At 41.7% G+C, this 27,680-nt stretch overlaps 1 protein-coding gene across 2 annotated transcripts in view; it reads left to right on the top strand.

Annotated features, from left to right (window-relative positions):
* AKT1 (AKT serine/threonine kinase 1) overlaps positions 1 to 27,296 on the top strand; it is a 78,580-nt gene extending 51,284 nt beyond the window's left edge. For both annotated transcript variants that reach the window (XM_066552011.1, XM_066552012.1), the window contains exons 6-14: positions 3,880 to 4,011; positions 4,178 to 4,243; positions 6,095 to 6,163; positions 6,878 to 7,003; positions 8,272 to 8,400; positions 12,823 to 13,037; positions 20,301 to 20,388; positions 25,323 to 25,425; positions 25,964 to 27,296. In XM_066552011.1, the coding sequence (XP_066408108.1) occupies positions 3,880 to 4,011; positions 4,178 to 4,243; positions 6,095 to 6,163; positions 6,878 to 7,003; positions 8,272 to 8,400; positions 12,823 to 13,037; positions 20,301 to 20,388; positions 25,323 to 25,425; positions 25,964 to 26,043 (1,008 nt within the window). In that variant the 3' untranslated portion in view covers positions 26,044 to 27,296. The remainder of the gene's footprint in view (positions 1 to 3,879; positions 4,012 to 4,177; positions 4,244 to 6,094; positions 6,164 to 6,877; positions 7,004 to 8,271; positions 8,401 to 12,822; positions 13,038 to 20,300; positions 20,389 to 25,322; positions 25,426 to 25,963) is intronic.
* Positions 27,297 to 27,680: the final 384 nt, after the last annotated feature.

The raw sequence follows: 27,680 nt of genomic DNA, 5'->3' as shown, positions 1-27,680 counted from the left end.
CTGCCCCTCACCCCAAGCCCTGCTATCCAAAGGCAGAGGTGATGGTGATGATATCAACACTCTGTAGCAGAATTGGTTAATTTGCAAGGAAAATTAGCAGTCATCCTAAAGAAAATAAAACTGAGAATGTTTTGAAATTTTAGCTGATGGGGAGTGTAACAAAGCTTTCTGAGAAGGGAGCAGCATATTGTGTGAAAAGTTTAAACCTGTTTATACTAGAGTTTATACTTGTTGGAGGGTGAAAAACTCATGCCTCTCTTCACTCCAACATGTGGTAAAATTACTGAAAGAATATGAGAGGCAGTGGGCTTCCAACTAGTGCATGGGAAACAGCCAGTGCCCTGTTGGCCTTTTCCAGTGTTATTGTTATTTATTGCAAAATTTAAGGATCAAGCCTGAGACAAGAAACTCTATGGGCCAGCTCCAAAAAATGGGAGAGGGTGTTAAATTCAAATACCCTCAGTTTCTCTGTATTAGTGTTGAAGCTTTGCAGGCTCCTCCTACCCTGCCTCCTCCTGGCAGCAGGGGGTATTGAGCCTTGCCACTACCAGAGGTGGGACTGCAGAATCTGTAACCTCTGGGGAAAAAATACTTTAGTCACTATGCAAGTTTGTTGTTTTAGTCTTGGTAATAACTCTGCATGTTCAAGTATATCCTGACCAGGCAGAAGGCTGGGTGTATGTCTGGAAGTGGAATAAAGAGCTGCTTAAGCAGAAGTGGAAGGGACTCTTAACTATACACACAGCTGTGAGATCTGCAGCTGGAGACATCTAAATTATGTGATTAAAGTCAGCTCTGGACAAAGAGGAGCACAGAAGGACTGTGTTGGACAATATAGTAAACAGCAAATCCATTGGAGAGAAAGCTGCAATGAAATCTGAAATCTAAAATGAAATACATTAAATAGTTTATCATCTTGTATTTTCAGAACAGTATTCCCAGTATGCCAGCACAGTTGTTTGCTCCTGGTTGTTTGCTCCTAGCAGGACTTTGTACCTAACAATTGTAGTACCAAGTATGGTTTCAAAGGGGTGAGCAAGAAATAAAAGAGAGTGGTGTCCTTTTCCCTAAGGACCACTCTAACATCACACACATAGAACAAATATACATTATTGGTTGGCTTTTGGACTGGTGTCCAAATTTGCAAAATTGCATGTAACAGAATATGTAGATCCAATGAAAACTGTTTTGTCTAAAGTGAAAAGGCCTCAAAAGAATGGCTGGCTACTCTAATTCAAGTTGGCCTACACGGGTAAGAATGCTCATCAGTGTTGTTAAGGTACTAGATAACTTAAGTTTCAGTAGTGATGGTTGCATTTTTTGTATGTTCTAAGGTTATTTTCACAGACTGTTAATTATTCAATTAAACTTTCTATAGCAGAGAACACAAAAGATTGCCAAGTAGATGCTTCCTCTTTTTGAAGTAGGTCTGAGTGGGACCAAGTTTTCTCCTTCTAGAAGTGTTCCATGAGAGTGGTGATAGGATAGAGGAGTTGCTGTCCTTTGCTGCATCAAGTCTTTACATGTTTTTGTCTTGAAAGGTTTTAAGATATTTATGTTCATATATGTTTGTATAAGTTTGTTGCTGCAACATTTTGAGATGTTAATATTTTCCCTCTGGTTGCCAGAGTGAGTGGAAAGATTCCTCCCTCCAGTTTAGTTTAGGAGCTCACACATAGGATTTCATATGATGATGGAAACAAGTTTATGTACCTCTTCCTGTCTTCTCAGTGAAGAATACAGAATTACTGAATTGGGGGAAATGTGTGTAGTCATAATGAGCAATGTGTGAGGCATGATTGTACAGAAGCATGGAATGTTGAACTGTTGGTGGCCCTGGAATGAAGGAGAAAAGGAGCTGACAATGGAGCTGGGAAGTTCCAGCGGTAGATGAAGAAGGCGTAAGCAATTAAGAGAAAAAAAAATTGGGGTTTGAGGACTGCTGAAGAGTCTGGTAAAGTTGGAAAGTATCTGGGGCCTTGACTAAAATTATGTGCTGAGGAGGTTGGAATGACTGAGTGTTGGTGTGTATTGGACCCCAGCCCTGAGGCAATTCAGATGATTAGTTAGTAGAATTTTACTGAATGTTGTTTCCCATGGTGCCCACTGACCTCTTCCTCTTTCCCTGGGCGCAGGTTCTGGAAATCCCCCTGAAACCTGCTTGATGGGAGGGATAACAGTGGCAATTTGGGACATGTATATTTGTTCAGGTGGTGCTGATACGTGAACCTATAAGATAATGGACTCCAAAAGGCAAAACAGCCTAACTATTGATCCTTACAGAGTTTGACAAGGAGTGCAATGTATTGCACTATCAATAAGTCATAGAGAATCCTAAATTGAACTTACCAAGCTGCTTTGGAACCCAGCTTACAGGTCCAGCAAGTTCCAAAAATAATTGCATAAAATTGTATAAAACCTCCCAGAAAAGGAGTGCTGTCTCAAGGAACACACAGGAAATCATGGACCAAACTGCTGGACTCTTCAGGCACTGCAACTGAAAGAATGGTTCAAGAACTCTTCCCCCAGATCCTGATTTGCATCTCACCTCACCTGCAGTGAGGAGGGAGTGGAGAGCACTGCATAGGAGGATACTAACTAGACTTATGTTATTGGAATAGCAATTGCCCATTATATGAGTTTTAGTGTACTTTCGTCTTTCCTTTCTGCTCAGTCTGCTAGATCAGACCACAAGAGGAAAGGTACCATTACTGTGATCTCTCTCGAGGCATGGGATGGTTGTCAGAGACTCAAGAAATGTTGGGGTGCATGTGTGTGGGGGGAAGGAGACAGTCAGGCCTTGCTCTGGTGAGACAGTGAAGTGCCCCACACCCCCCAGAGCCTGTATCCCAGCCTGGCAGAGCTGCCAGTCACTGACACAGCAGAGGCAGTGCTCCATTCTCCCCTAACCCTGCTCCTGAGAGGCCAAATGACCACAAGTCCCACCTGGGGAAAAGACTCATGAAGGCCAAGGGATATTTAGGGTCCAACACAAGGCCATCACCTTGTCTAGGCCCTACCTGTTCTTGGAGTTTCTGTCTGAACACAGCTGGAACCCAGGAGCTGGTAGCTGTATGTGTGCTTTTCTAGATCTTTCCTGTCTTTTTCTCCTCATTCCCTCTTGTTGGAAAGTTTTAAGTAATTTACTGTTGAATCGATTTAAAGTTAGCTAAGGTGAATGGTCCAAGTTAATGTTGTGAGAAGTATTTTATGTTGATTGGATATTGTAGTAAACCTTTAGCCAAAGTTGCCTGAATTTCTAAAGTTTCCAGTAAGTGTTTTGTGTTGTTTTCACCTCATGAGAATATCTGGTTGGTATTTCCCCTACGTGTACGACTCAGAGTGCATGAACTACTGGAAAGCCCTTTCAAAAGTCCCATTGAGTGGATAGATAGAGACCTTACAGGGAGTCATTTTGTCTCTGGTTTTTGGTACTGTTCAATGAAGCACAAGAAAACTGATCTCCTAGAGAGGTGGGGAACATCAGAAAAAAGGTGTGGGTTTAATCCCTGGAATCAGAGCAGCATGTGCCTTTTAATGAATGTCTGCACTGGCTAGGGGGTCAGAATGGCTATGGATTAATATATTCAGTGTTACTTGTACAGTTCAGTGTTGAGTCATGCAACAGAGCGTTCAGTTAATTGAAAGCTTATGATTTTCTGTAGATAGTTTGATTGATTATCTTTGGGAGTACACTGGCATTCATTTTTGTGGAAGAATCATTTCTGCTCCTGAATTCTACTAAACAAAAGGATTAAAAAACCCACATGTGCGACATATGTGATGTATTCTCATGTGAATGAGAAATTCTGGTCTGAGAATAATAGACTTCTTGTTAGATCATGTAATTCATTTCTTCTTTATCTGTATCATTAACAGACCATGAATGAGTTTGAATACCTTAAGCTACTGGGAAAAGGCACTTTTGGAAAGGTCATTTTAGTTAAAGAAAAAGCAACTGGACGATATTACGCTATGAAAATTCTGAAGAAGGAAGTTATTGTAGCAAAGGTGAGTAGATGGGAAACTTTGGGATGTGCTTTATCCTTGATACAGCCTTTGTCAAAGTCATGGGAAGAATTCTCAGAGTAGTTGTAAATAATTGCTCTGTTAGTGTTTGAAATGGACCCCTGATCTGGGGAATCAGTTTGCTGATTTCCTTCTGCTTGTGTTTCAGGATGAAGTAGCACACACGCTGACAGAAAACCGGGTTTTACAGAACTCTCGGCACCCATTCCTAACAGTAAGCATTTCTGCCTCTGCACAGTGTAACTTGATATCACTACCACCAAGGCTTTCCTTATTTTTTGTTTCTTAATGCATCTTAGGTCTGTGTTTACAGAGTGTCTGTGTACTTTTGTAGCCTTCTATTTTAGGGGTGCATAAATGAAAATACTTTTTCAAGTTTTCTGATTCTTGGAGGGCAGGTCCTTAGCACCTCTTGAAGACAGTGTTAGTGTTTCAGGCTGTGGTTTGACATTAGGGCTCACCCATTTAATTGCTATCTTGAGAGGAGTATCTGCTTTCCTTGCCCTTCAAATGTTTGGTCTCTCCTTTGTAGCAGAGGTCAGAGTGACTCTACTTTTGTGACGACAAATTCAGGAAGATACACTGGGGAGAAAAACCTTTGATTTTGTCTTTGTTGTTTTTTTAAGCTCCCAGATACAGCTCACCAGTGGAATTAGAGCACTGGTAATGCCAGCCAAAGGATAGTGGTAGGAGCATGTGGAATGGGAAGGAGAAGAGCAGGACTGTGCTTTATCTGCTTTTATCTGCTGCTTTCCTTTTGAATTGTAAAGTCAATCCATACTCTCATTTTAGACCTCCAGTGCCAGCAGTCTCTCTGGGCTGAGTTCAGATATCCAAGTTCCATCTCAAGATTTTGTTTGTAATATTTACTACAAGTTGTCTCTAAATTTTTTACAACAGCTTAAAGCCTCTAAGAGACTGTTTAGGATCCTGGTTGTTTCATTTGGCCAGGTACAAGGGCTTAGCTGGAACTTGGACCTTTTAAGCATGACCTCTGGAAGTAAATATTGCTTGTATTGAGTAAACTCAATAATGTTGACATGTCTAAAACCTGGTGCTTCATTTTTCCAGAAAAAATATGACTGGTTTAAAAGTGCCACCCTTTGTAATGAAGACAACAATATCATATTCAGTGTTTTTTTTTAATGCTTTTATAAACTCAAGTATCCAGAACAAGGGCTGTCTTGAGATGTTAGCTACAAGACTGGGTTTAGCTTGGGTGCTAGGAAAAGGTTCTTACCCAGAGAGTAGTTGGACCCTGTAATAGGCTCCCCAGGGAAGTGGTCACAGCACCAGCTTGACAGAGTCCAAGAAAAATTTGGAGAACACTCTGAGGTCCTTTGTGGGATTTTTGGGGTGGTCCTGTGCAGGGCCAAGAGTTGGGCTTGATGATCCTTTTGGGCCCCTTCCAGCTCAGCATATTCTGTGATGAAAAACCTTAATACTGTGGCAAACAAGTTGATGTTACTCCAGGAATCCATGTGACAGGACTATACACAGGCACCTTGTGACTCTCCATCACAGCCTCCATCTGGTCTGTTTTTGTGAATTGCTCACAAATTGGTATTGCCAGTGTTGGCCCATCCCCTGGCAGGCTGTCAGAAGGGAGCAGTTGCAGGCAGCAGGGCAGAGGCCAAGGGGCTGCTGTGTGAAAATATGTGTGTTTCATACAAGAGGTCTTGTAGCCAGTGTGGTGAAACCTTGTGCTCCAGGGTTTGGTTGTGGCCTCTTTTCTGTCAGTTGAACCTGTGGCCAGAGGAGGAAACTTCTGTCACTGTTGGTACACTTTGAGTCCCTGTTAATGGGGCAGAACTTTGTTTTGCAGCATTTTAGGTGATGATAGCTTCTGCAAGGAATTTGTTTAATGTTTTATTAAATTTATTTAGTGAAATAAGTTGGCAGTTTCCTCAGCTGCAACAGGAAAATAAAAGTATTATATAAGATTTAAGGACAAAAAGTTCACTAAAATAAAAAATTTCATGTCTGCTTCTGAAAATCTATTAAAAATGCTTTTCTTACTGTCACTGTGATCTGTCTTCTAAGTTTTGGTTTAAATCTGTTTCAGGCTTTAAAGTATTCCTTTCAGACACACGATCGCTTGTGTTTTGTTATGGAGTATGCTAATGGAGGGGAGGTAAGGGAAATACAATAATGTTTAATACTTTAGGATTTTCCTGTTCTACTGCTAATTTTGCTTGACATTATTTAGCTAAGGCCCATTTTTGCAATTCTAATTAATCCAAGCTGTCCCAATTAAACAGAGCTGTTCACAGGTTTAACTAATATGAAGAAGTAAGACTTAATTTTTTCAACTCCATTTTTAGAACATAGAGGTTTTGGGCATAGGTTCATATTTTACATGACAGCAGTATATTGTAATCTGACATTTAGAAGTTCAAGAAGGCAAGGTTGCTTTCTAGTTGCTGTAGCTGTCAGACAAGTTTTAACACTTAAATTAACATTGTGAGTGTACTTGGAGGGAGAACTAGCAACTGCTGACGGCTATTACAGTCAGGAAGGAAAAGTTGGAATATTAACATTTCTCTTAAACCATACATTAGGCTTTAGTTTTAGTATGTAATTGTAGTTCTGTCAAAAATAGTTTTATAATTTTCTGAACCTGTAAGACTGTAGTACATGAACTGGTTATCAGTGTGTGTCTGGGAATATGAGACATAATTATCTAATAATTTAATTTATGATGCTTTTTAACACATTTGGGAACTCAGCTGGGTGAGGATGGGAAGGGGTTTCCTCTTAGTTAATAGCATCTTCCAAGCAGGATGACTTGTGAACTGCAAGGCATAATTCAGAAACATTTAAAGTTAAGAATTTACTGTTCTTGTAGCTGTTTTTCCATCTGTCAAGAGAGCGTGTCTTCTCTGAAGACCGCGCTCGGTTTTATGGGGCTGAGATTGTTTCAGCGCTGGATTACCTGCATTCAGAGAAGAATGTGGTTTATCGAGATTTGAAGGTATGTAGAAAAATCATTTTCAGGCTTTTTGGGGTTTGGCTTTTTGTTTGTTGTTAAAAAAAGCAAATGATCCTGAACTATTAAGAAATCCTTTCCTGACTGAACTTTATCCAAACTGTTGTTGCAGCTGTTGGACTGGACTTTACAGGATGTCTAAACCCTTTGATAGTCCAAGAAGCTGCATAAGGCATTTATTGTGACTCTGGCAGCATTTCAGAGAACTTGAAGGGTTACTGGGCTACAGGGGTTTCATTTTCACTTGCCTGCTTATGTTCTGAGAGAAACTTTGCTGGTGCTTCTGCACGGTGGAACATAATCCTGGTCTTAGCAGAGAGATGGAAGTTCACACTGCATGGATGTTGTGCTTCCTTGCAGTGTACTCACATCATCTGCATAGCAGCTGCTTGCAGTTAGAAAACTGTCTATGCTTCAAGTTATTCACTTGTTTGGGGAGCACAGAAGGGGAAAAGAAACCCCAACCAAACAAGGTATCGCAGAGGCAAACAGACTTGAGAAATTCTTGAGGAAAATGCAACAATAACATTTTCTTTCTTCCTGAGAAGAGTTTTTAGGACAGGATGAATGGATCCTGATAGTTTATTTAGGTGCAGTCTGAAAGGAAGCATGCTCTGTAATGTTCTCAGACTATGTCAGAGTAATTTTGGGATCTTTGTCTCGATATCACTGTGATTCCCCTGTAATGCACTTTATTGATACACTGAGGAAACTCCTAATACCTGGGTGACTTTCTCAAAAATTAGAGGCTCAGGGTGGGATGAGTACTATGTGCTGAGTAAATGTATATACTGATTCTCATTGAAAGAGTCTCTTTGGAAGTGGTTCCTTAACGTTGCATATGATTTCTGTTTTATTTATTTTATGCTATTACTTACTGGTACAGATTATTTAATTAAATCAGAGTAAAAGCAGGGATGAAGTTGTGTGAGGGGCAATACTTAATATACTTTCTAAAGAACTGGTGTTCTATTGATGATGATACTGTAGAAGCATAAATACAATGTTCATGTTCTGCGTTCTTTCTATATATATGATTGGTTATCCCAAGAATTCAAATTAGTTACTTTATGTTCCCTAAAGAACCAAGCACAATGTTACAAATGTATATTTACATTTTATGTGCTCTGGCTATGACCCCAGGGAGGATGAGGTTCAAAACTGACCTGCAAAATTCATGTCTTTGATTATCCTGCTCAGGATTAGTGTATGTTACAGGTAATCATGTCTTTTAATTTGGCTTTTCTTCCCAGTTGGAAAATCTTATGCTGGATAAAGATGGACACATAAAAATAACAGACTTTGGACTATGTAAAGAAGGCATCAAGGATGGAGCAACAATGAAGACTTTCTGTGGCACTCCAGAGTATCTTGCACCAGAGGTATGTTTATGTTGGCTGTTGTGTTAAATTGCCTTCTTTCACGCCTTCCGTGGTAGCAGTAGGAGTACAGAATAATTCCTGTGCCATGATGTGCTCATGCACTAACTGCTGTTACATAATTACACATCCTGAGACTCCTTTATTCATCATGATCTGGAACACATCTTTAGCATAATGATACATGATAATTTTTTGGCGGGGTAGTTTCTTCCACTTGACAGAGTATATACGTTTTACTGGAACAGTGCTTGTTTCTTGTATCAAATACATAATTTTTAAAAAAGCCCTTTTAATCACTTCAGATATTTCATGATAGATTATCTTTTTTGCAGCTTGCTATGTGTTTTCCTATTTGAAAGGTTATCAGTAGGACTTCACTTGAGAAGTAGAAGTATTGTCCAATTCTTTTACTGTTTGAGGACATTCAAAGGTGACATGCTTTCAGAAACAGGACAGACCAAGCTGTTTCTGCATTATTTAGCATGGCATGCATTAAAAGTGCTGACTGTTTTATGACTATAAAAGCACAAGATATTTCTCAGTGTTGATTTGAGCACTCCAGTTTTAGAGGAAATAAATCCAGGCGGGGGAATCTCAGTTCCCAAACAGTTTTGGGTAATTTTTTTTGTGAAAAAGTTTTTTTTCCTTTTCAAGTGCAAAATTCAAATGCATATTTGCAGGTTTGTTCCTGGAAGCACTCTGAGTTGTGCACAGAGGTGGTGTTAGAGCTGGGGGTGAGTTGGGGTGGATGGGAAGTGGGGTCAGGTTGTAGGGGATGCATGTGCACTCGGTGCTCTGCCCATGCTCTGAGCTTTGTGGATGCAAACTCCTGGACTTGTAGGAAGCCCGAGCCAAGGTGGGGTGCCTTGCACCAGGGCTTCTTCCCATACAGTAGGGCTTTGCTTCCCGTGGCATTTGCATTTCTATCCTGCTCAGAGCACACACAGAAGTGAGCCTGGGGCTGCTGGCAGGTTATGGATATTTGGCACAGCTTTCCTCTGAGTTGGGAGACTTGAGCATTGCAAACCTGCCTTGAATTGAACTGTGCAGAAGTAACAAAAATGGGAAACCAACGTGGAGGAGGAATTTTTCTGCTGTGAGCTGATGTCTTTGCCGATCAGCGCTTTTGTGCTCCCTGCTTTCATAATGATGGCAGCATGCTCTTGGGTTTTGTTTGGTTTTTGTTGTTTGGTTTTTTTTTTTTAACTCCCAGCTGCTTTCAAGGGCCTCCAGTCCTTTGTAATAATGAAGAACATGGGCACCTGTCGAAGTAGCTTGCAGCAAAGAGGCGGAGCCAGTCTCACGATGACTGCCAGCTTTTCCATGGATCACCAGAAGTCTTCAGTGAATCTAAATTGGGGTCCATGCACCACAATTTGAGATTTACTGATGCAGAGAGTAATTAGCAGCATGACAGAGTGTTTATTATTCATAAACATGCCTTTTATTTAAGCTTCCCTCTTAAAATCAATTGCTGAACTTCAGTTTCTCATCAAGGATTTTATGAGGATGCTAAAAATATTTATTGTTTTGGTTTTTCCTAACTTGGAATGTGGGGATTCCCTGTGCAGGCAGTTGGGCTGTTCTTTCTGTTCTGTTACTTGTTATTATTTTTTCTTTTTTAATATTTATGATGAGTTGGCTCATCCAAAAACCCTGAAGGACAAATCCTTTTGATTAACTCAGTTCTCTCCCTTACTTGAAAGTCCCATCTGTGAGTTGGAGTGTTAAATTCTGGGGAGGCTTTTGTCATCTGGTTGATAGCATGCAAAAATCTGGAAATTGTGTGCAAAAGATCTTCTGTGCATTTGAGGTCATACATCCTTCAAAGCAGGGGTGTCAGTGCTCCTGTCTGCATTTGTAACTCGAGTCCAGCACGGCAGTGTGTCTGTACAGTTGTTGCACCGTTGTTTTTAGGTTCATACTGGAATCTCATGCATGGATGACAGTGACTGAACCATGTCAACTTTGATGTGTCAGATGCATCAATGGCTGTGATGTGTACAGCTGTTCTGCCTTCTTTTTTGAATTCCATCTCACAACAGTCTAGAGCTGCTCGTTAAGAAATTATGATCCCTTAATTTAGGTGAAATGACCTTGTTAGTTTACTGCTCTCCAGCTATCCAGTGTCTTGCAATAAATCATGGATGAGTGCAATATTTTTTTTTGTTATGGTGCAGTTTTGAAACTCACACCATTGCTCTCTTCTACTCAATCACTAATCCGAAGATATGCTCATTGTGCTAAAGAACTTTGAAGAAATAAGTATATTCTGTTTAAAATTAATGGAGGTGAAGGAAATCGTTGTAGTTAGTAATCTAGTTTATAATACAGAGCATTAATACACTTTTTAAAGTAACATGTGAAGTGTTTACTGCATTTTAGAAGCACCTGTAACATTAACTACATGCGCAGCAAAGACCTCTGTGGTTTTCTTTTTCTTTCAGTCTCTCCTATTGCATCTCTTGCAGCAGTTTAAAAAACAAAAATACAAATCGGAGGCCGTGTGAGTGTTTTATTTTAGGCAAGCCGAGCGTAGGGGAGTGTGAACAGGAAGCGCTGGTGGAGCGGGGTGACTCAGAGCGGGAACTGCATTGTCACACAAACTCCGTGAGCCGAGGGGAGCCGAGGGCTGCCGTGCCTCGGCAAGGACGGGGCCGGCTCCCGGAATCCCAGAACTGCATTGTCACACAGTCTCTGTGAGCTGAGGGCTGCCGTGCCTCGGCAAGGACGGGGCCGGCTCCCGGAATCCCAGAACTGCATTGTCACACAAACTCCGTGAGCCGAGGGCTGCCGTGCCTCGGCAAGGACGGGGCCGGCTCCCGGAATCCCAGAACTGCATTGTCACACAGTCTCTGTGAGCCGAGGGCTGCCGGGCCTCGGCAAGGACGGGGCCGGCTCCCGGAATCCCAGCCGGCGGCAGCTGTGCCGGCCGTGTCCATGGAGGGGGCAGCTGCAGAGCCAGCTGTCGTTTGGTGTGAATCATGCGGCCGGGGATGCTGGAAATAGACCGACGTGGGGTAATCCAATACCTGGCAGCCTTTTGATTTTTACTGCAGGCCCTCTCCCTCGTTCAGATAATTAAGGGGAATAATTAGTGAATAAAGAGAGGCAGAGTGCAAACAGTTGTTATGTGAAGTGCCTCGATGGTTCTTTTTTATGTGTAAAACCTTTATATCACAATTTATAAGACGTAAAGATCTTGCTTTTGTTAAGCTTGCACTGACTTGGGCTCTTTTACCTTTTTAATTTTGAATGTTAAGTATTCTGAATTGCAGGAATGTAAAGCTCACACAGACACTGTCCAGTGAGAAAACAGGATGGTGGTGCAGTTGTGGTTCATGCTCTTGGCACGAGTAAGTAGCTGAGTGCAGGCCCCTGCAAAGAGCAAAGATGATAACTAAAACCTGAGGACAGGGCTTGGAACATGAGATGTTGGTGTCAGCTATGGACAACTGCATAGGAGACACAAAGTCTGGAGAAGCCCTGGTAGCATCCACTGCACAGGCCACAAAACACTCCCCACTCCCTTCAGCAACTCTCTGCACTGTGGCAGGGCTTCTCTGGAGCAAGTAGGAAAGGGCGAAAGAGCTGCTGGGGTCCCGAGTCCCTGCACCAGCCACTGCTTTGCTAGGTAGAAGTACCCAGGGGAAGGAAGAATGAACTGTGCTGGGCTCCTTTTGCTGTGAGACCTGGCAGAAATCCACCCCACTGACTGTTCCTGTGTTTGCAGCCCTCCAAGCAGAGGCAGGAGTGCCTTTGGAGCAGGGCAAAGGGTTTGGGGGGAAACATTTCCAGACAATTTGGCTGCCATTTTACAGCTCGAGAGCCGGTCAAATGTTAAAACTGTTGTTCTGGCTCTTAGTGTTTAATATAGATTAGTCATTGAGTATTTGTGGGTGGTCTTTTAGGATGTGCAGAGCCACAGCTTTGGGGTGCAGGTTGATAAGAAGATGATGGATATGTTTGGCTTTTTGCTTGTGAGAGAGCAGGTTGATGGCCTTTTCTCCATGTACTGGCTCCTTGGTGGGTTGGAGTTTTTCTAAAAACTTGGATCCCGTTTGGAACAGTTTGTGATGAATAAGTGAGAGTTTAACAGCTAGCTCTGTAATGTGAGAACAGTTCTTGGCCTTTGGACTTTCAAAGGTTGTGCTTATCATGACTGTAATGTTAGGGAAGATGGGAGAAGGAAGACAAGAAAGCTGTTGTAACACTCCTGCTTCCTCCTTTTCCCCCTCTGCTCACTCTGGGTGGTGAGCATGGATATCAGTTCTTTTCACATGGTTCTTCTGCAGATACTCTGCTGGTAGATATGGCTGTGTGATCAAAGATGGACTTGCTGGGGTAAATTTTGCTTCTTGAGTTCTGTGTTCATGCCTGGTGTGGGAGTATCTTCTAAAGCCTTTTCCTTGCAATCTGCAGGTTCTGGAGGATAATGACTACGGCCGTGCAGTGGACTGGTGGGGATTAGGAGTTGTGATGTATGAAATGATGTGTGGACGGCTCCCTTTCTACAATCAGGACCATGAAAAGCTCTTTGAACTCATCCTTATGGAGGAGATCAGATTTCCACGCACATTGTCACCTGAAGCAAAATCCCTCTTGTCAGGTTTGCTGAAGAAAGATCCCAAGCAAAGGTGAGGCTGTTGCTTAATAGTTGCACTTTTTTAAAGTATTTGAGACAAAATTGTAATTTAATTTTTAATCCGTTCAAATTGATTGTCCAACAAGATGCAGAAGATGGATCTGCTCATTTATTTTTAACTTTTTTAATGAGCCAACAGCGTAAATAGTGACACGAAGCAGCTTTGGTGCTGAACTTCAGAGTATGGTGGCTGCCATTCAAGTAAAACTATAGCCTGAGAAAAAGCAAGTTAACCCTACCTTTGGCTGTAATGAGTCCAGTGGCTGCTGTGATGCTCTACCCCAAATGCTTTTGCCTTCTGTTGCAGTTGAGACTGCTGTCCCTTTCCTGAATTTTGTCCAGATATGTGCCAGTGTTTTAGCGTCCAGCTTTGGACAGCAGGTGGTGGTGTTTGTACCGTGTTTGTAGTGGAGTTTATACCATGCTCAATTGACTTTTTCTATTTCCTCCTTTTTTTTTTTTGTTTTTCTTTTATTGCTGTATTTTTAAAAAATGACCCTTGATTTAAAAACAGAAAAAAAAGCCACAAAAGAAGCCCCTAATGGCTAACAAACAGAAAATGGAACAAGATCCAAAGAGGATGTTGACCTTCACAGAGATAAACATCAGTTTAAAAACCTGCCATCTTGTCAACCCAGACATTTTTAAAACAAATAATATTGTGACTCTGGCCCTGATCTCCTGTCCTGAACCTTCCACTGTTAATAGGCCCCAAATAGGAAACCTTTCATGTGAGGTGCAAGCAGGGAATTCCGGTTTACTTTCTGGTGTTTGTTTAGTCTGCCTGTTTGTGTGTGCACATAGCAGGAAAATGGGATTTGCCACTACCTGGATACTTGTAGCAAAGATTTCTGTCATCACTGTAGGCTATTTCCTTCACTATTTTTTGATGGAAAATCCTGTTGGGAGGTCTCATAATGCAAATGCGCAGTTTTTAATGTTGGAGGATTCATCTTGGTGGTGCTGTGGGGAACGTGGCCAGCCCTGTACAAGGTGGCAACAGCTGCAGCCCCTCCTGAACCCAGTGTCTGTGAGAGGACCTCCAGGAGAAGGTTGTGTAATTGATGAGCAGCCCCCAGGCTCTGCTCTGCAAGCCTGGCTGCAGCCCCTGCCAACAGCATTCCTGTCCAGTAAAGCACTGGGTTAAATGCAATTGTGACCCTTTCATAGCTTATTCAGGTGGGGCCTTTCAATCACTGGGAACACAAGCAGCATCTGCTGCAGTTTGTTCTTAAAGGAGCATCTCTGCTAAACCAAAATGCAATTTGTTTACAAACAAAGAATGCCCACTCGTTTCTAATTACAAGATTTTCCCAATGCCAATAATTACTCCACAATATGCTCACTTTATACAAATAGCCACTTCTTCACATGGATCTTCTGCAGGCTTGGAAGCAGTGCTGCTCTGATCTGGTGGACAGATGATTTTCATGCTGCTGATAGAAATAACTATTGACTAGACAAGCCTGCACACATGCCTTATTATAATTATGCCTAATTACACTGGTGCTTCCCAAGCTTTTTTGGATCATGGACTGTTCTTAAATACTGGTTTCTCCCCAGTCACTGTTCCCATAACTTTTAACTGAAGCTGTGGTTCAGCAAATCCCATGCACTTTGTGACATTTCAGGCAGCATGGAGAACTGATCTGGAAGCACTGGAGGTGGAAGTCCTGCATCCTGCCCTTGTAGTGTTATGTTCTTTTTTCTGAGTGGTCTGGGTGCTGGGGACGGCGCCTGGCATACTTGGTAGTGGACTCACAGTGTGCTCATGGAGCCATATGGACAAAAAACAGCCAGAGAGCTACTGAAATACATTCACTGAAAAGTTATCTAATGTGTGATAGTCTGTGCTTTGGGGAGCCACTGTGTAATTCAGCAGAAATGCCCTCTGGTGTCAGTGGTGGACAGAAGTTGGTGTCATTGTAATGTTTGTGGCAGAAAGCGGCAGAATTGGCAGCATAACTTTGGATGAACTTCAGACTGAGATGGAGGAGGCAGCCAAAACCATGAGAAAAAGTAAACTGGGAGATGTTGTCACTTCCCCTGAAATCATAAAAAAAAACCTGACCAACCCAACAATAAAGGTTGCTATAATGAAGCTTAGTGCCAAGGATACTTTAGGTTAAAGATCAGGGAGCTAGGTAATTGTGATCTCTATCAGTCACTTAAATCTTAAAAATTACCTGTTGCACCTGAGCTGGATATACTGAAGCAGTGTTAGCACACTGTGTTCAGTAATACCAGTTCAGTCTCAAACTCCCAGGCATATGGGGAAAATGTGAAGAAAAATAAATTGCATTCTGCTTTTAATCATGGCTGTTTTCTAAATTTGGTCATATGAAATCCATTTTGTAAGAGAAAAGGAATTTTGAAGTTTCTTTTGGGATTGATAGAAGTTTATTAATCTTGTAATGTGAGCCCTAATTTTCCTAAGAAGGAAAAAATCTATTCTGTAAATATTTCCTGTTAATGTGACCTGAAATTCCCCTTTGCTGCTTTGTGACATGGATCAAATGAAAAGGTAATCAGAGCATGTTTTCATACATGAAACAACAAATTTTTTACCTTTTATTGTTCTTCCTGTGGCTGTGGAGACTGCATCCTGTGAAAGTGGGCATGGATCAGAGCACCCTGTGTAAGCGGGCTAAGTTTAGATGGGTGGGTAGGTTGTAAATCAGTGTCTTGCAAGCTCTGAATCTTGGCAGGTTTTTAACTTGAGAGAACTTGAGGATGGTTTAATCTGAAGTGCCTTAGTTCCTTGTCATGGGCCAGGGTTGTTCAGCCTCTCTCAGATGGGGTTTGTCACAGGCTGCTTCACCTGCCTCTGGTGCTGTTGGACCTTGCCATTCAGCAAGAATGAGAGGAAGATGATGCAGCATTTCAAAAACACCTGTTCAAAACATCTGATGCCCTCAAAGAGTTGCAGTTGTGGCTTTGGAGAGCTGAAGCTGCTCCCTGGGACCTGGTGGTCAGTTCTTGCAGTCACCTGGAGATCTGTTACTTCATTCTCCCTTGCCATGAAGGTTCTTCCGTATCCACATGAAAGTTTGGTCACAGATGTTCAGGAATGTCAGAGTCAGTCAAGCCCTTACTTTTATAACTCCTTGGTTTTTTCCCTAGTGAAAGGAGGAGATTTGTAGTTAAGCTGTATGTCTGTGTCCTCTCTGCTGCTCTGCCACAGGAAGCTTAGGTGGCTGTTGAGCACCCTTGCTGTCAGGCACAGGGAGGTCTGCAGCCCTCACAGTCACTTGCTGGTGTTGGAAGAGCTAAAGGTGACACTTGTGGGGACTTCAGGGGCCTGGAGGTAGTCCCAGCTAGCTGTGGCCAGCAGAAGGAGGTAACCTTGAAGAGCTGGTCCTCTTGGACAGCACCCTTGGATGCCTTGAGGACATGCAGAGTTTTGGAGCCACACATGACAGGTGACTTGTGTGTGCCTTGAGTAGGAAAGTGCTTCTGTCTCCAGACAGCTTCAGGGTCCTATGTATCAGCTGAAGTGCAAAATGCTCATGTCTCCATGTTTCACCAGGTGCTTTGAGTCAGGCTGAGATTTAGCTGTTGTGTATGATAATTTTAGTCTAAATCAGTTCTGTCCACGGCGATTTAGACAAACTCAAACAGTTCTCCCACAGAGATCTAAATTGAAACTGAGAAAAACATAAAAGGCAAGTTTACAGCATTTTTTCTCCCAGCTTTCCAGAAATCACTATTTTAGAGACTTCCCAAGCTTCACCAACCTCAAACATGACTCCTCTTGATTACTGATGTGAAGTAGGAGCTTTTCAGAGCTTTTTGGATCTACCATGTTTGTGTCACATACATGTGGTTAATGAAGAAGTGGGGAAGTAAAGCTCAGCAAAGAGCTGGGAGTTAGCTGCATTTGGCTTTCCAAAAGTTTTAATCTCTGAGCAGGAAAGCACCCAAAGACTCTGTGTACTGGGCTTTGGGAAGAATGTGGCCTTTTCCTTCCAAATATGGAGTCTTCCAGTCATGCTGTTCTCAAAGCCAAAGACAGCTTCTCTGTGCTGGTAGTGCCAGTCACAGGAAGCTGCTGTGGATAGAGCTCCCAAATCCTTCCTGTGGCTACTAGAAGGCTCTGAAGGTAAGGGCCATAGTAAAATAAGCTAGTGGTGTCCATCTTGACTGTATCAGAGAAGGAGAAATAAGAGTCTGTGTGCTTGGAGATGGTGAGCACCAACAGCCTTTGCTGGGCTGTCGTTCTTGAGCCTGGAGGAGATGTTTGTGCCATGGTAGAATTAGGTTTGAGGGCAGGGCTGACTCAGAGAAATCATGTGAAGACAGGGCTGGAAAACCAGAAGTGTGCAGGTTTCTTTTTAAAGAGCTGGGAATGGACCTGGGAGCTGAGCACTGTTTACTTCTACAAGTAAGTGGGCAAGTAGAGATACATTATTTTTCATGTGATCCACTAATTACAATCTTCCTATGTGTTTACAGACTATATTTATACTTATATGTTTAAAATACAGTACAGCAAATTTTAAAATTTATTTTTATATGATATATCTGTGGAATGATGGCTGATTGCCTTCAGTTTATGGAGCACAGACATTTGTCATTAAATGGTTAAAGGGACTTAAAAGCAATATGCAGTTTCATAAAGATATAAAATGTGAAAATCATTTCATTTTAATATTGATGTTGCACTTTATTAATAATTTTCACTTGGATTTAACTAAAATAAGAAAGTCTCTCAAGTGTAGATAGAAGTTGAATGAATAACCAGAATTGTTTGGCAGTTAGGTTTTGAGGGATGTTTTTTCTTGTTTTTCTTTAAATTACTTTTTTGCCTCTATACTTTCTGTTCTATTTCTTTATATACTGTAAATTTCTGTAGCTTTTGCTTTTCAAGTCCTATATATACTATTTTTGGTTCTGTGTGAGGACTTAAATGTGCAGAATTTAACTTTATTATCCAGGAATCTCTTCAGAGCTCTTATTTTTGCTGCATTTTACTTTATTTATTACATGTCCGTATGAAAGACAAACCTGCTGCTCTTTACATCCTCACTGGTGCTTTACCATAATTTTTGTGCTAGTTGCCAATTTAATTCTGTTGTCCTTGAGACAGACCTTTCGTAATAATTCTGGAAAACAAGACTGTATTTTGGAATAAATCCATATCCAAAATACGAGGTATCTGTTGTTTCACAGATTTGTGTCATTTTTAAAAGGTAAGTAAAACATCTGGAGTATTTCTTGGCATTTCCCTGAATATGTGTTTGCCCTTCATGGAACACAGGCTTGCATTAGATAACATATTCTGCAAAGCACTTGTACATGGCTGCAGCCAGCCAGCCTTCCTGCCTGCTTCTGCAGAACACATTCAGGTGCTTCTTAGCTCAGAATCACTGCTGAGCTCCTGTGCAGTCTGTTGACATCTGTGGATAAAGAGGATTGACTCCACCCTCTTCATCAGCCATCATCATTGTGCTGTGGAAGCAACAAGGAGTCTGGCAGAGACTTGGCAAAGCCACTCCACCTGGAGGGAACCAGCCGAGAAATGATTACTCACAGAGTTTGTTTCTGTTCCCAGGCTGCCCTGGAGTTTGTCTCTGTTCCAGGCTGCTCTGCAGCTGTAGAAAGCCCTGCCAGGCAGATGGGAGAGCTCTCATCCAGCTTGGTTTGGCCCCTGGGGCTCTGGGGTAGACTTGGGTTGGTCTTAGAGCTCACCTGGGGAGGAGAGAGTCACCCAGGTACTGGGAGGCTGGGGAGCTGTTCCACTGCACATTTCCAGAAGGATGATAGGGAGCAGACCCCTTAGGTCACTGTGGCACTGTAATGGAAGAGGGCAAGGAAGCAAGCACAGCCCCTGGACTGTCAGGCACCTGTGCTGCTGGGTGTCCCTGGTAGAGCTGTGGCCTCTGCCAGTTTGCTTTAACTGAGATGGTGCTCGGGCATGGCCGAGGGCTTGAATGCTTCAGGATCCATTCCCAGTGAGCACTGAGAACAAAGTGTCACAGTATTTGACTTTCCCATGCTGAGCTGTCATCCAGTGCTGTCCCAACAGCATTGTGCTTTCATGCTGCATTCCAGAGCATGCAGTCTCAAGCTGTAAAAATGCCACTTCAATGGGTTTTAGCACAGCCTTCATATTTTCTCTGATACTTTGAACCAAACCCCTCCCCTCTATCCCCAGATAATCATGACCTGGGGCATGGGGTTACCACAGGTGGCCCAGGGGACATTCAGGGCCAGATGTTGTGCACAATGGATGAGGCCCGGCCAGGTGTTGGCTCCAGGCCCAGAGAACAGGCCTTGTCCCTGATGTCTGTAACAGTGTAACTCTAGCCTGGGTCTTGTAGAGTCATTGCTTCAAGCTCTTGAAATGGGGTCAGTATCTCAGCTTGCCAGTGGCACCAGGCATGGGAGAACAGGCAGATCCTAGAGATCAGCCTGGGTGAACCGTGGGTAACACCTGAGCATTGTTTTAACCTTGTTACCTGAGTCTCCTGCTGATTACCCAGTATCTGTTTTGTTCTCTCATTGCCTCCTTTGCTTGCAGATGTGGTTCAGTCTTTTAGAGAACATTTTAACCTCCACAGCAAAATTTAAGCATCAGTTAGCTCAACACTGCAGCAAAAATGATTGCATCTATAAGCTGTGTGGACAGTTTTATTTTGGAATAAAAGTGCTTTATCTTGATATACCTCAAGTCAATAAAACACCCTTTGTGCTTTCCTGAAGCCAAGGAAGAGGAAAGATTTGCATATGCTGTGATATTATCACTGCAGTTGTCAACTGTTTTCTTTAATGGAAATTTAAATCAGGTTGCATAAATCAGTTTGCCTTAAAAAGCCTTGTCTCTCTTTCACTTCAAATTCAGTTTTACTGCTGGCATCACTGTGCTCTAGAAGACTGTAAGGGGTAGTTGCATGTTAATGTAGAGGGAAGGATTTGTGGCTCAGACTTTTTATTTTACAGGATCTGCTGTGGTCCCCAGGACAGCATCATTCCTGAAGGGGAGGTTTTTTGAACTGTGGTTATTGTTTCTTCTTTGTCTAAGAGAGACATTTTTTCTAATTCTGTTTGTTAGCCTGTTTTTAAATCTTTTAGTGGAACTGTGTTGAAGCCTAAAATAGGCCTTGCACAAAAAACCAAGCACACAGCAAATGCTAGAACTGCTCCCAAATGCATTATATAAACTCCAAATTTCTTCAGTACACTGCAATAAAAATTGTATTAGAAAAAATAACTGTACTCAAACATTTAATTACTTTTATTTTGCCTCCTACAGGTTAGGTGGTGGTCCTGATGATGCCAAGGAGATTATGCAGCACAAATTCTTTGCTGGCATTGTTTGGCAAGATGTATACGAGAAAAAGGTATTTATACAACTGTTCTCCCAAGGTGAATTGTAGCTGTGGATGTATCAAATGTTTCAAATTTTGTTGCTCTCTCAAGATACACAGAAACCCTCCACAGAAAAGGTTTGCAGTTGTTTTTAGCAACAAAAACTTAAAATACTGTGATCAGATTACTTCTGGATTTTTATTTTGCAGTGATAGGAGTATCTTTTAATGAGATACATGGTTTTATGGCTCAGTAAATAGGATGTAATCAAAATAGCTTCCAAATTTAGAGTATACAGGCATTTAAAATGGCTTTTCCTATGAACTCTTGCTGCCATTGCTTGCTGTTGACTGAAGCATCCCTTGCAAGCACAGAGTTACTGTTGGTTCCTGAGCATCTGAAGCCAAACTTCCTTGAGGGAGTAGTAGAAGATGGGCTCTTCTTTCCCATTGCTCTTTTCCTGCCTTTTCAGTCTAATGTTGTCAGCATTCAAGACAAGTCCTAAGACTGGACTTACATCAATCCAAGCCTAATACTACTTTTTGTGTGTGACAAAGGACTGATATGATGTGTCTGCACTTGGTGGTATTTCTCATGGGTTTTCTTTGAGGCCCACTGGGTTTGCTGGCTTTTCAGTGGGAGCTGAAGTCAAAGAGCCCAGCCTTTCCTGTAAGAATGTGTTTCTTCAGTTGTCTGTGCCTCACTGCCCCTTCTTCTCAGAGAACTCTTTCACACCTCCAAGATGCCCTGCTTTGTGCTCTGAGGGTGGTGTGCTGTTGTCCTCTCACGTTCAATTCTCAGCAGCCACATTCTCATAACACTCATGAAATGCAGCCAAACGTGAGTCTGCTGATTCAAGGCTCCCATCTCTTGGTGCCACATGATCTCACTCTATCCCAGCCTTGCCTGATTTCCCTCCTTCCCCCAGCAGTCCCTCGTGCTATCAGATCTCATTTGATCTCTAAATACAGTTTGGTTTTCCCTCCAGTTGGTGGGAGCAGGTAAGAAACTTGGCAGAAACTGAGTTCCCATATTGTAGTGGGAGCATTGTCCAGTGCCTGTGTACTGCTACAGAGAGGGCTCTGTTTCCTTCTCTTCTTTCACTTCCTCACAGATCTGTGTGGCTAAAAGAACTGAAAAATCATAAAACAAGTTTTTGTGCCTTGAAAGTGGGGATAAGACATTAAGACCTCAGTCCTTTCAGAGCATCCCTTGAGGGAGAGATGCATGCAGTCAGGAGGGCAGAAGAGAGTTCCATGGAGTTTATTGAGTATAACGTGAAAAGTAGATCTGTGTTCCTATTTTAAACAGGAAGTTGTCCCCATTTCCACCCAGCTGACAAAGTGAATGCTTGAGGGTTTGCTGGTTTTATGCAGTTTAAGGTAAAAAGCTGACAGTGGGGCTCAAATATTTTGAGTAAAGTTATTTGTCATTTGGTAGTAGTCCCAGTTCCCAGAACAGAAGAGAAATCACACGAGCTGGAGGCAATGTTTTATTTATCCATAGGACTGAGGAAGCCTTCATAAATTGTTCCATAGTGGTAAGGATTCAGATTATTCTGAAAACTATGAGGAAATTCCAAATACTTGCACCTTTTAGAGAAAACTGTGTGCTAATTGAGACTATTCCTGACCTTGGCCTATCCAAGAAGTCTAGATCCTGGCTTTGCTTGTGTCCCATTAGTGTTTGCAGCTGAGGCAGGCACATGGTGCAAATGGAGAGCCTGTGAGTAGTTGCTGCCTACATTCTGGTGGTCCAAAGAGGGTCTTGCAGCATTTACCTCAAGTGCAGTCCTGTGGATTAAAGCTGCATTTTGTCAGCTGCTGAGAGCTGTTTGTGTGCTAAGCCTGGTTCCCCACCATCTCCAGTAATGCTGGGTATGTGTATGAATATGGGCTTGGGTAATCCAGAACATTTGCTTTGTAATTAAGCTTTTTGCAAACATAGCTTTGCTTTAAATTACAAGGAGCTTTGAATAACTGGGGCTGTCCCCCAGATTTAAAATGTTTATTAGGCTCACTTGGAAGAGTGCTGTCTGTCTCTGGTGCAGAGAAAGGTGCAGTTTAATTTGCAGTATTCTGCCCACCCACAAGCAAAACATACTCAAAGAGATTTTAATCACATGGGGATTTTTTTCAGGTCCTTTTTCTCTCTTAAACTAGCATGAGCCTGTGGGTACCAATGCTGGTCTGCAGCCGTGGGAGGCTACAGGTGGCACCTCCCTGCCAGTTGAACTGCAGAGCTATTGCAGTGACAGCTTCCCAGTAAAGTGACATATTTGCTTGTTAAAGCCAGCGTTGGAGCTTTCTGCGGCTTCCCCTCTGTTTCCAGCTTAGCGCTCAGAATTTGACAGCGAGGGGGAAAAGATGTCTTGTGGGTGCATCATAATCTGTCTCAAATTGCTTTTAACAGATACTAAAATAAAAAGGAAAATGATCCAGGCAGCACTGGCCCATTCCACATGTGTGCTGGCTTGGGATTGCTGCTCCGAGTCGCTCCAATGTGCTCAGTTCAGGTGGCTGCTGCAGTGCCCAAGCCCTAAATCACTCCGAGCTGTGCACAGCAAGCAGAGCAACTGGGGGCACCGTGAGTGCCAAAACCACCATTAGCTTAAAAGGACAGATAGAGCTTCACACACACACATGCACAGCCTGTCAAACCCAAGGCTGCTTTGGGAAGTAGGCAGAAGCTGCTGCAAGGAGAGAGAGGGAATAGAGTTACATGAGGAAGAATCTTCCTGCTCCACAGGGCTTTTATATGTAATATGTTGGTGTGATTTGATTGAGAAGTGTTATTAACATTATAATGTAAAGCATTCCCTCTTCAATAGCTTCAGGGGACTGCAAGGCTCAGAGTAACTCCTGACTTTGGGATTTCCTATTTCCTCTTCCTTTTTAAATTCAGGACATAAAGACTGTTTCTAAGGATCTAATATTTTTTTGTAAGGGTAATGTACCCAGCTCCTTTAAGCCATTCTTGGGCACAGAGAATTGTGAGTAATTTGGAAAAAAAGATGATGAAAATATACTATAATTATGCTCTCTTATAATAAACAGAGCTTTTATGCTCCAATTTTAAACAGTAAATGTTTCTTTGTATATGGGAGCATTGCCATATGTATACATTATGTTTCTTACTGTCTTTACATTGAAAATGAGCGCATTTGTTTGGATTGCTGTTTGTAAGACAGGACATTGTTAGGTCCTCTCAAAACAAATCAGAAAGACCATCCTGGTGATAGGGAGCTTGAAAGTTGACAAACAAATGATTCTTCATATCCAAGCAGGAGGCAAAGTCAGGGGTGGGGAAGAGATGGTTTGTGTATTCAAGATTTGCTGATGTTTTCCAGGTAGTGATTTCTGTTGGTGTCGTTCTTGTTTATACAAATGCAGAAGTGCATGTCTGGGGTCACTGCATAATTCCAGTTGGAGCAATTTACCATCCACCTTGCTAAACCTCTCCCTGCAGTTTTGGATTGGAAGCTTGAGGCTTCCTCAGTCACGCTCCTGAATTGCTGCCCGGTGTGGCTGTGCGCTATTAAAAGATGGCCACGCGTAACCCCGCTGGTGGGCGAGCAGGATCCCTGTCCCTGTGCTTTCAGAGCCCTGTGCACATCCTGGTTCTGCCCCCCATGCAGGGGAAGGTGGGCAAGGTCTGAATCCTTCTCCAGTGCCCTCCAGAGCTGTCCACGTTCCAAGTGTGTGCATCTGTATGCAGCCATCTCCCCTTCCCGCTTCCCAGGCGCGCTCCTCCTCCAGCCCCAGCCAGGCAGCTCCGCTCCATCTGGAGCTGCTCTTGCCAGAGCTTGCCTAGGTACACATGGATGATTTCCAGCCTGTCTGCCTGAGTTTCAGGAATAAACCCCAACAAGTGTAGCTCCTGGTGTAGCAAGAGGAGGATGTTCACTGCTGACTGGGCTCAGGTTTTTGTAAGCACTCCAGGTTTTCGAAGTTCAGAGTTGACATCAAACTGCTTTTGGGGACTGTGGTATTTTCGGGGTCCTCTTTGGCAGAAGGAATGATGAATCTGATTCCATGTTCTTAGAAGGCTAATTTATTATTTTATGATATTACATTATTTTAAAGAATTATATTATATTAAAGAATACTATACTAAAACTATACTAAAGAATAGAGAAAGGATACTTACAGAAGGCTTAACAAGATACTAATGAAAAATTCATGACTATCTCCAGAGTCCTGACACAGCTGGACAGTGATTGGTCATTAAATTAAAATAATTTACATGTTGGATAAACAATCTCCAACCACATTCCAAAGCAGCAAAACACAGGAGAAGCAAATGAGATAATATTGTTTTCCTTTTTCTATGAGGCTTCTCAGCTTCCCAGGAGAAGAAATACTGGTGAAGGGATTTTTCCAGAAAATATGACAGTGATAGGGGACCGGAATATTAAAGCTTAGTTTTGCTGCTGCCTTGGCCTAGATTCTGCTGGGTTGGTCAGACCTCCAGTGTGAGCTGCATGGGCACAGTAGCACTGTAGCTGAAACTTCTTGGTGAATGTTACAACCCTTGTGGTGATACACAGGATTAGCTGATAAGTTTTATATCACTAAGCATCTTTCTTAATCATTTTCATCCTCCTTAAGCATAAATCTGACTAGATGAGGTTGACAATTTCTGTATAATGATGTGGGGAACTAATATGTGTTGTTATTTTTAAACACTGGTCAGTATGTTATTACTTGAAGAAATTTTAGGATTCAAAGTTTTCTTTGTGCCGTTAAATCTTAGGGGAAAAAAAATGCCTCAAATGCCCCATAAATAGTAAGGGCACACCTAAGCAAGTATTTTTACTGTCTATGCTTCCTTCATGAACTGGTGTTTTTTAGACATTTTTGGAACGTAGAAAAAGGCAGTGTAGCTTATAACTGTGTCAAATTCTACTTGTTTCAAACAGCACTGCGAGAACCTGTAAATGGACACTTTTTTTTCCTTTCCTTAGCTTGTACCTCCATTCAAGCCACAGGTTACATCTGAAACAGATACAAGATACTTCGATGAAGAATTTACAGCACAGATGATAACAATCACTCCTCCTGACCAAGGTAAAGTTTTTCCAAATGTTTCCCACTGTGTTCTCCACACCACCAGAAATAATTTGCTCTGATGGGTCTCTTCAGCCCATATGAAAAAGTATCAGTTTAAACTTGAGGGTTTTCCGTATGTATTTGACCAAGAAGTTGGTAAAATGAAAAACCTGCTTAATAAGAGTGAAATTATTTGTACTGTGTTTTTTCCAAACCTGCCCATTCCCACTGGAAAACAGTGATAATAATGTTTAGCTCATGTCCATATCCGCACACACTGTGTATATGCAAGCAGTCAGTTGAGCATGGGCTAATGTCCCACCAAAATATTGTATTTTTGTGATAACTGAGCATGTTTGATGCTCTCAAGTAGCAATTGCCAGAAATTCAGAACAGTGAGTGTGGGTTTAAGCAGTGCAGCTCCTAGCAGTTTTTAATGGACATCTGAACATCTATTTCCTGAAAGAACTTTACTGTGCATTCTCTTATTGTTCATTTGCTGAAAATAAAACTAAAGGTAGCAAATATTACCTAATGTTTTTTATTCCTCTTTCAGATGACAGCATGGATTGTGTAGATAACGAGAGAAGACCTCATTTTCCTCAGTTCTCCTACTCAGCCAGTGGAACCGCTTAATGTTTTGCCATTCAGAAACAAAACAGACTGCATTTTGGGGACCTTACTTCAATGGACACTAGAGAACTTTCTATATTATCAAGTTACAAACTGTGTTTGTATTACGACTTAGATGAATTTGTAGGAAGCCTCACAGATTCTGTATTTAAAACAATTCTTTGATGCGTTTTTGAGAAGGAGAACAAATCCATTCTTTAAGTATTATGTCAAGGCTTTTATGCTGAATCACCATAGGTTTTTAAGAATATACACCAAAACTGTTTACTTTAGAAATAATTAAGGTATTCAACATATCAGCAACTCTGACCAGAAAATCCCCTTATTTTATTTATTTCATACAGTTCATTATCTAAATACAGAATCTGCACTCTGATCAATTAGATTTATATAGGAAGATATAAGACTTTAGTAGCTAGTGCAATAATATAAGCAACAAAGTGAACAAACTCTGGAGGGTTAAGGTTCAAACTCATTTTGGACAGCAGTGAAGTGTCATCCAACTCCAGAAAACCAACTATAGGAACAGCATTAATGGCCTCAGTGAGGTAAATCAAAAAGCAAAAGTTATTTTTGTTATAACATCTGCTACAAGACATTACATATCAAACTGAATCCGGTGGGATTGCCACGCCGTACAGATGAGTATTTCATTCTAGGCAGTGCATTTAATTATTCCGTTTGCATAGAATCTAGGAATACTTCATAGGATTGGCTTCTCAGAACCTAGAAAAACGCTTGATTTACCAATCTAATATGAAAGGCAACAACACAAAATCACCCACTTTCACCACTGTACAGAAATACCACACAGGTCTAAGTGAGAAATCATCCTCATGAGCGAGTCAGCCAGACACGAGTACATTTGGCACTGAAGTAATGACTTGTTGCCGCTTTTTTTTTTTTACGAAAAGAGATATGAATATATATAAACACTTAATGAATTTTTGCATCATGCCAGATCATTTCTTCTTTCTTGAGTGTGCATTAAAGGTATCAACCAACAGTTCATGGTGCCTTCTCACTCTTGAAGATTCAGTTTAACAGTGTTTCCCATGTATAAAAAAAACTAGGTTGAAACTTCATATGTGTTTGAATAATAATGGTGTTCAAAAAGTGAACTCTTTTTTTGTTTTTCATTTTTAATCTTAGTGGGAAATTCCCCACACCCTATTTTTGTTGTATCATGTTTCTTTGTAATTTTCATAAAAGCAGTCTTATTCTGTCTCTGCTGCAAATAAAGTTATTCCATTGTAGGTTGCGTTCTTTAAATTGCGCCTTTTTTTTGTTTTTTTCATTCTCTTGACTGTATAAAAAATGATGACATGTATTCCAGTTAAGTAGCATTTAATTTTTTTTTGAAAGGAATAATATGAAAACCCTCTTTTCCCCTCTCCATCAGACACTGCTGTGCTTGCACAGAGAGCCCATCATCTTGACTTTTTTTAACAACATTCAACTCTAGTATTTTTACTCATGATATGAAAGTTTCCCTCCAAATACTTAAATAAAATTGCTTTAACGAGTTAGGTTCTTATTTCTTGTGGTAGGAGCCTTCTGAATTTATAGAGATGCAACAACTGCTCCAGTTTCTCAAGTGTGATGTGTATATCACTGAGGGATTCAGGTTGTTCTGTTCC

The sequence above is a fragment of the Molothrus aeneus genome, chromosome 6 (assembly GCF_037042795.1).
Source record: "Molothrus aeneus isolate 106 chromosome 6, BPBGC_Maene_1.0, whole genome shotgun sequence".
Lineage (NCBI taxonomy): Eukaryota > Metazoa > Chordata > Aves > Passeriformes > Icteridae > Molothrus > Molothrus aeneus.
Note: the sequence above shows the minus strand (reverse complement) of the source record. Positions and strands in the feature narration are given on the sequence as shown.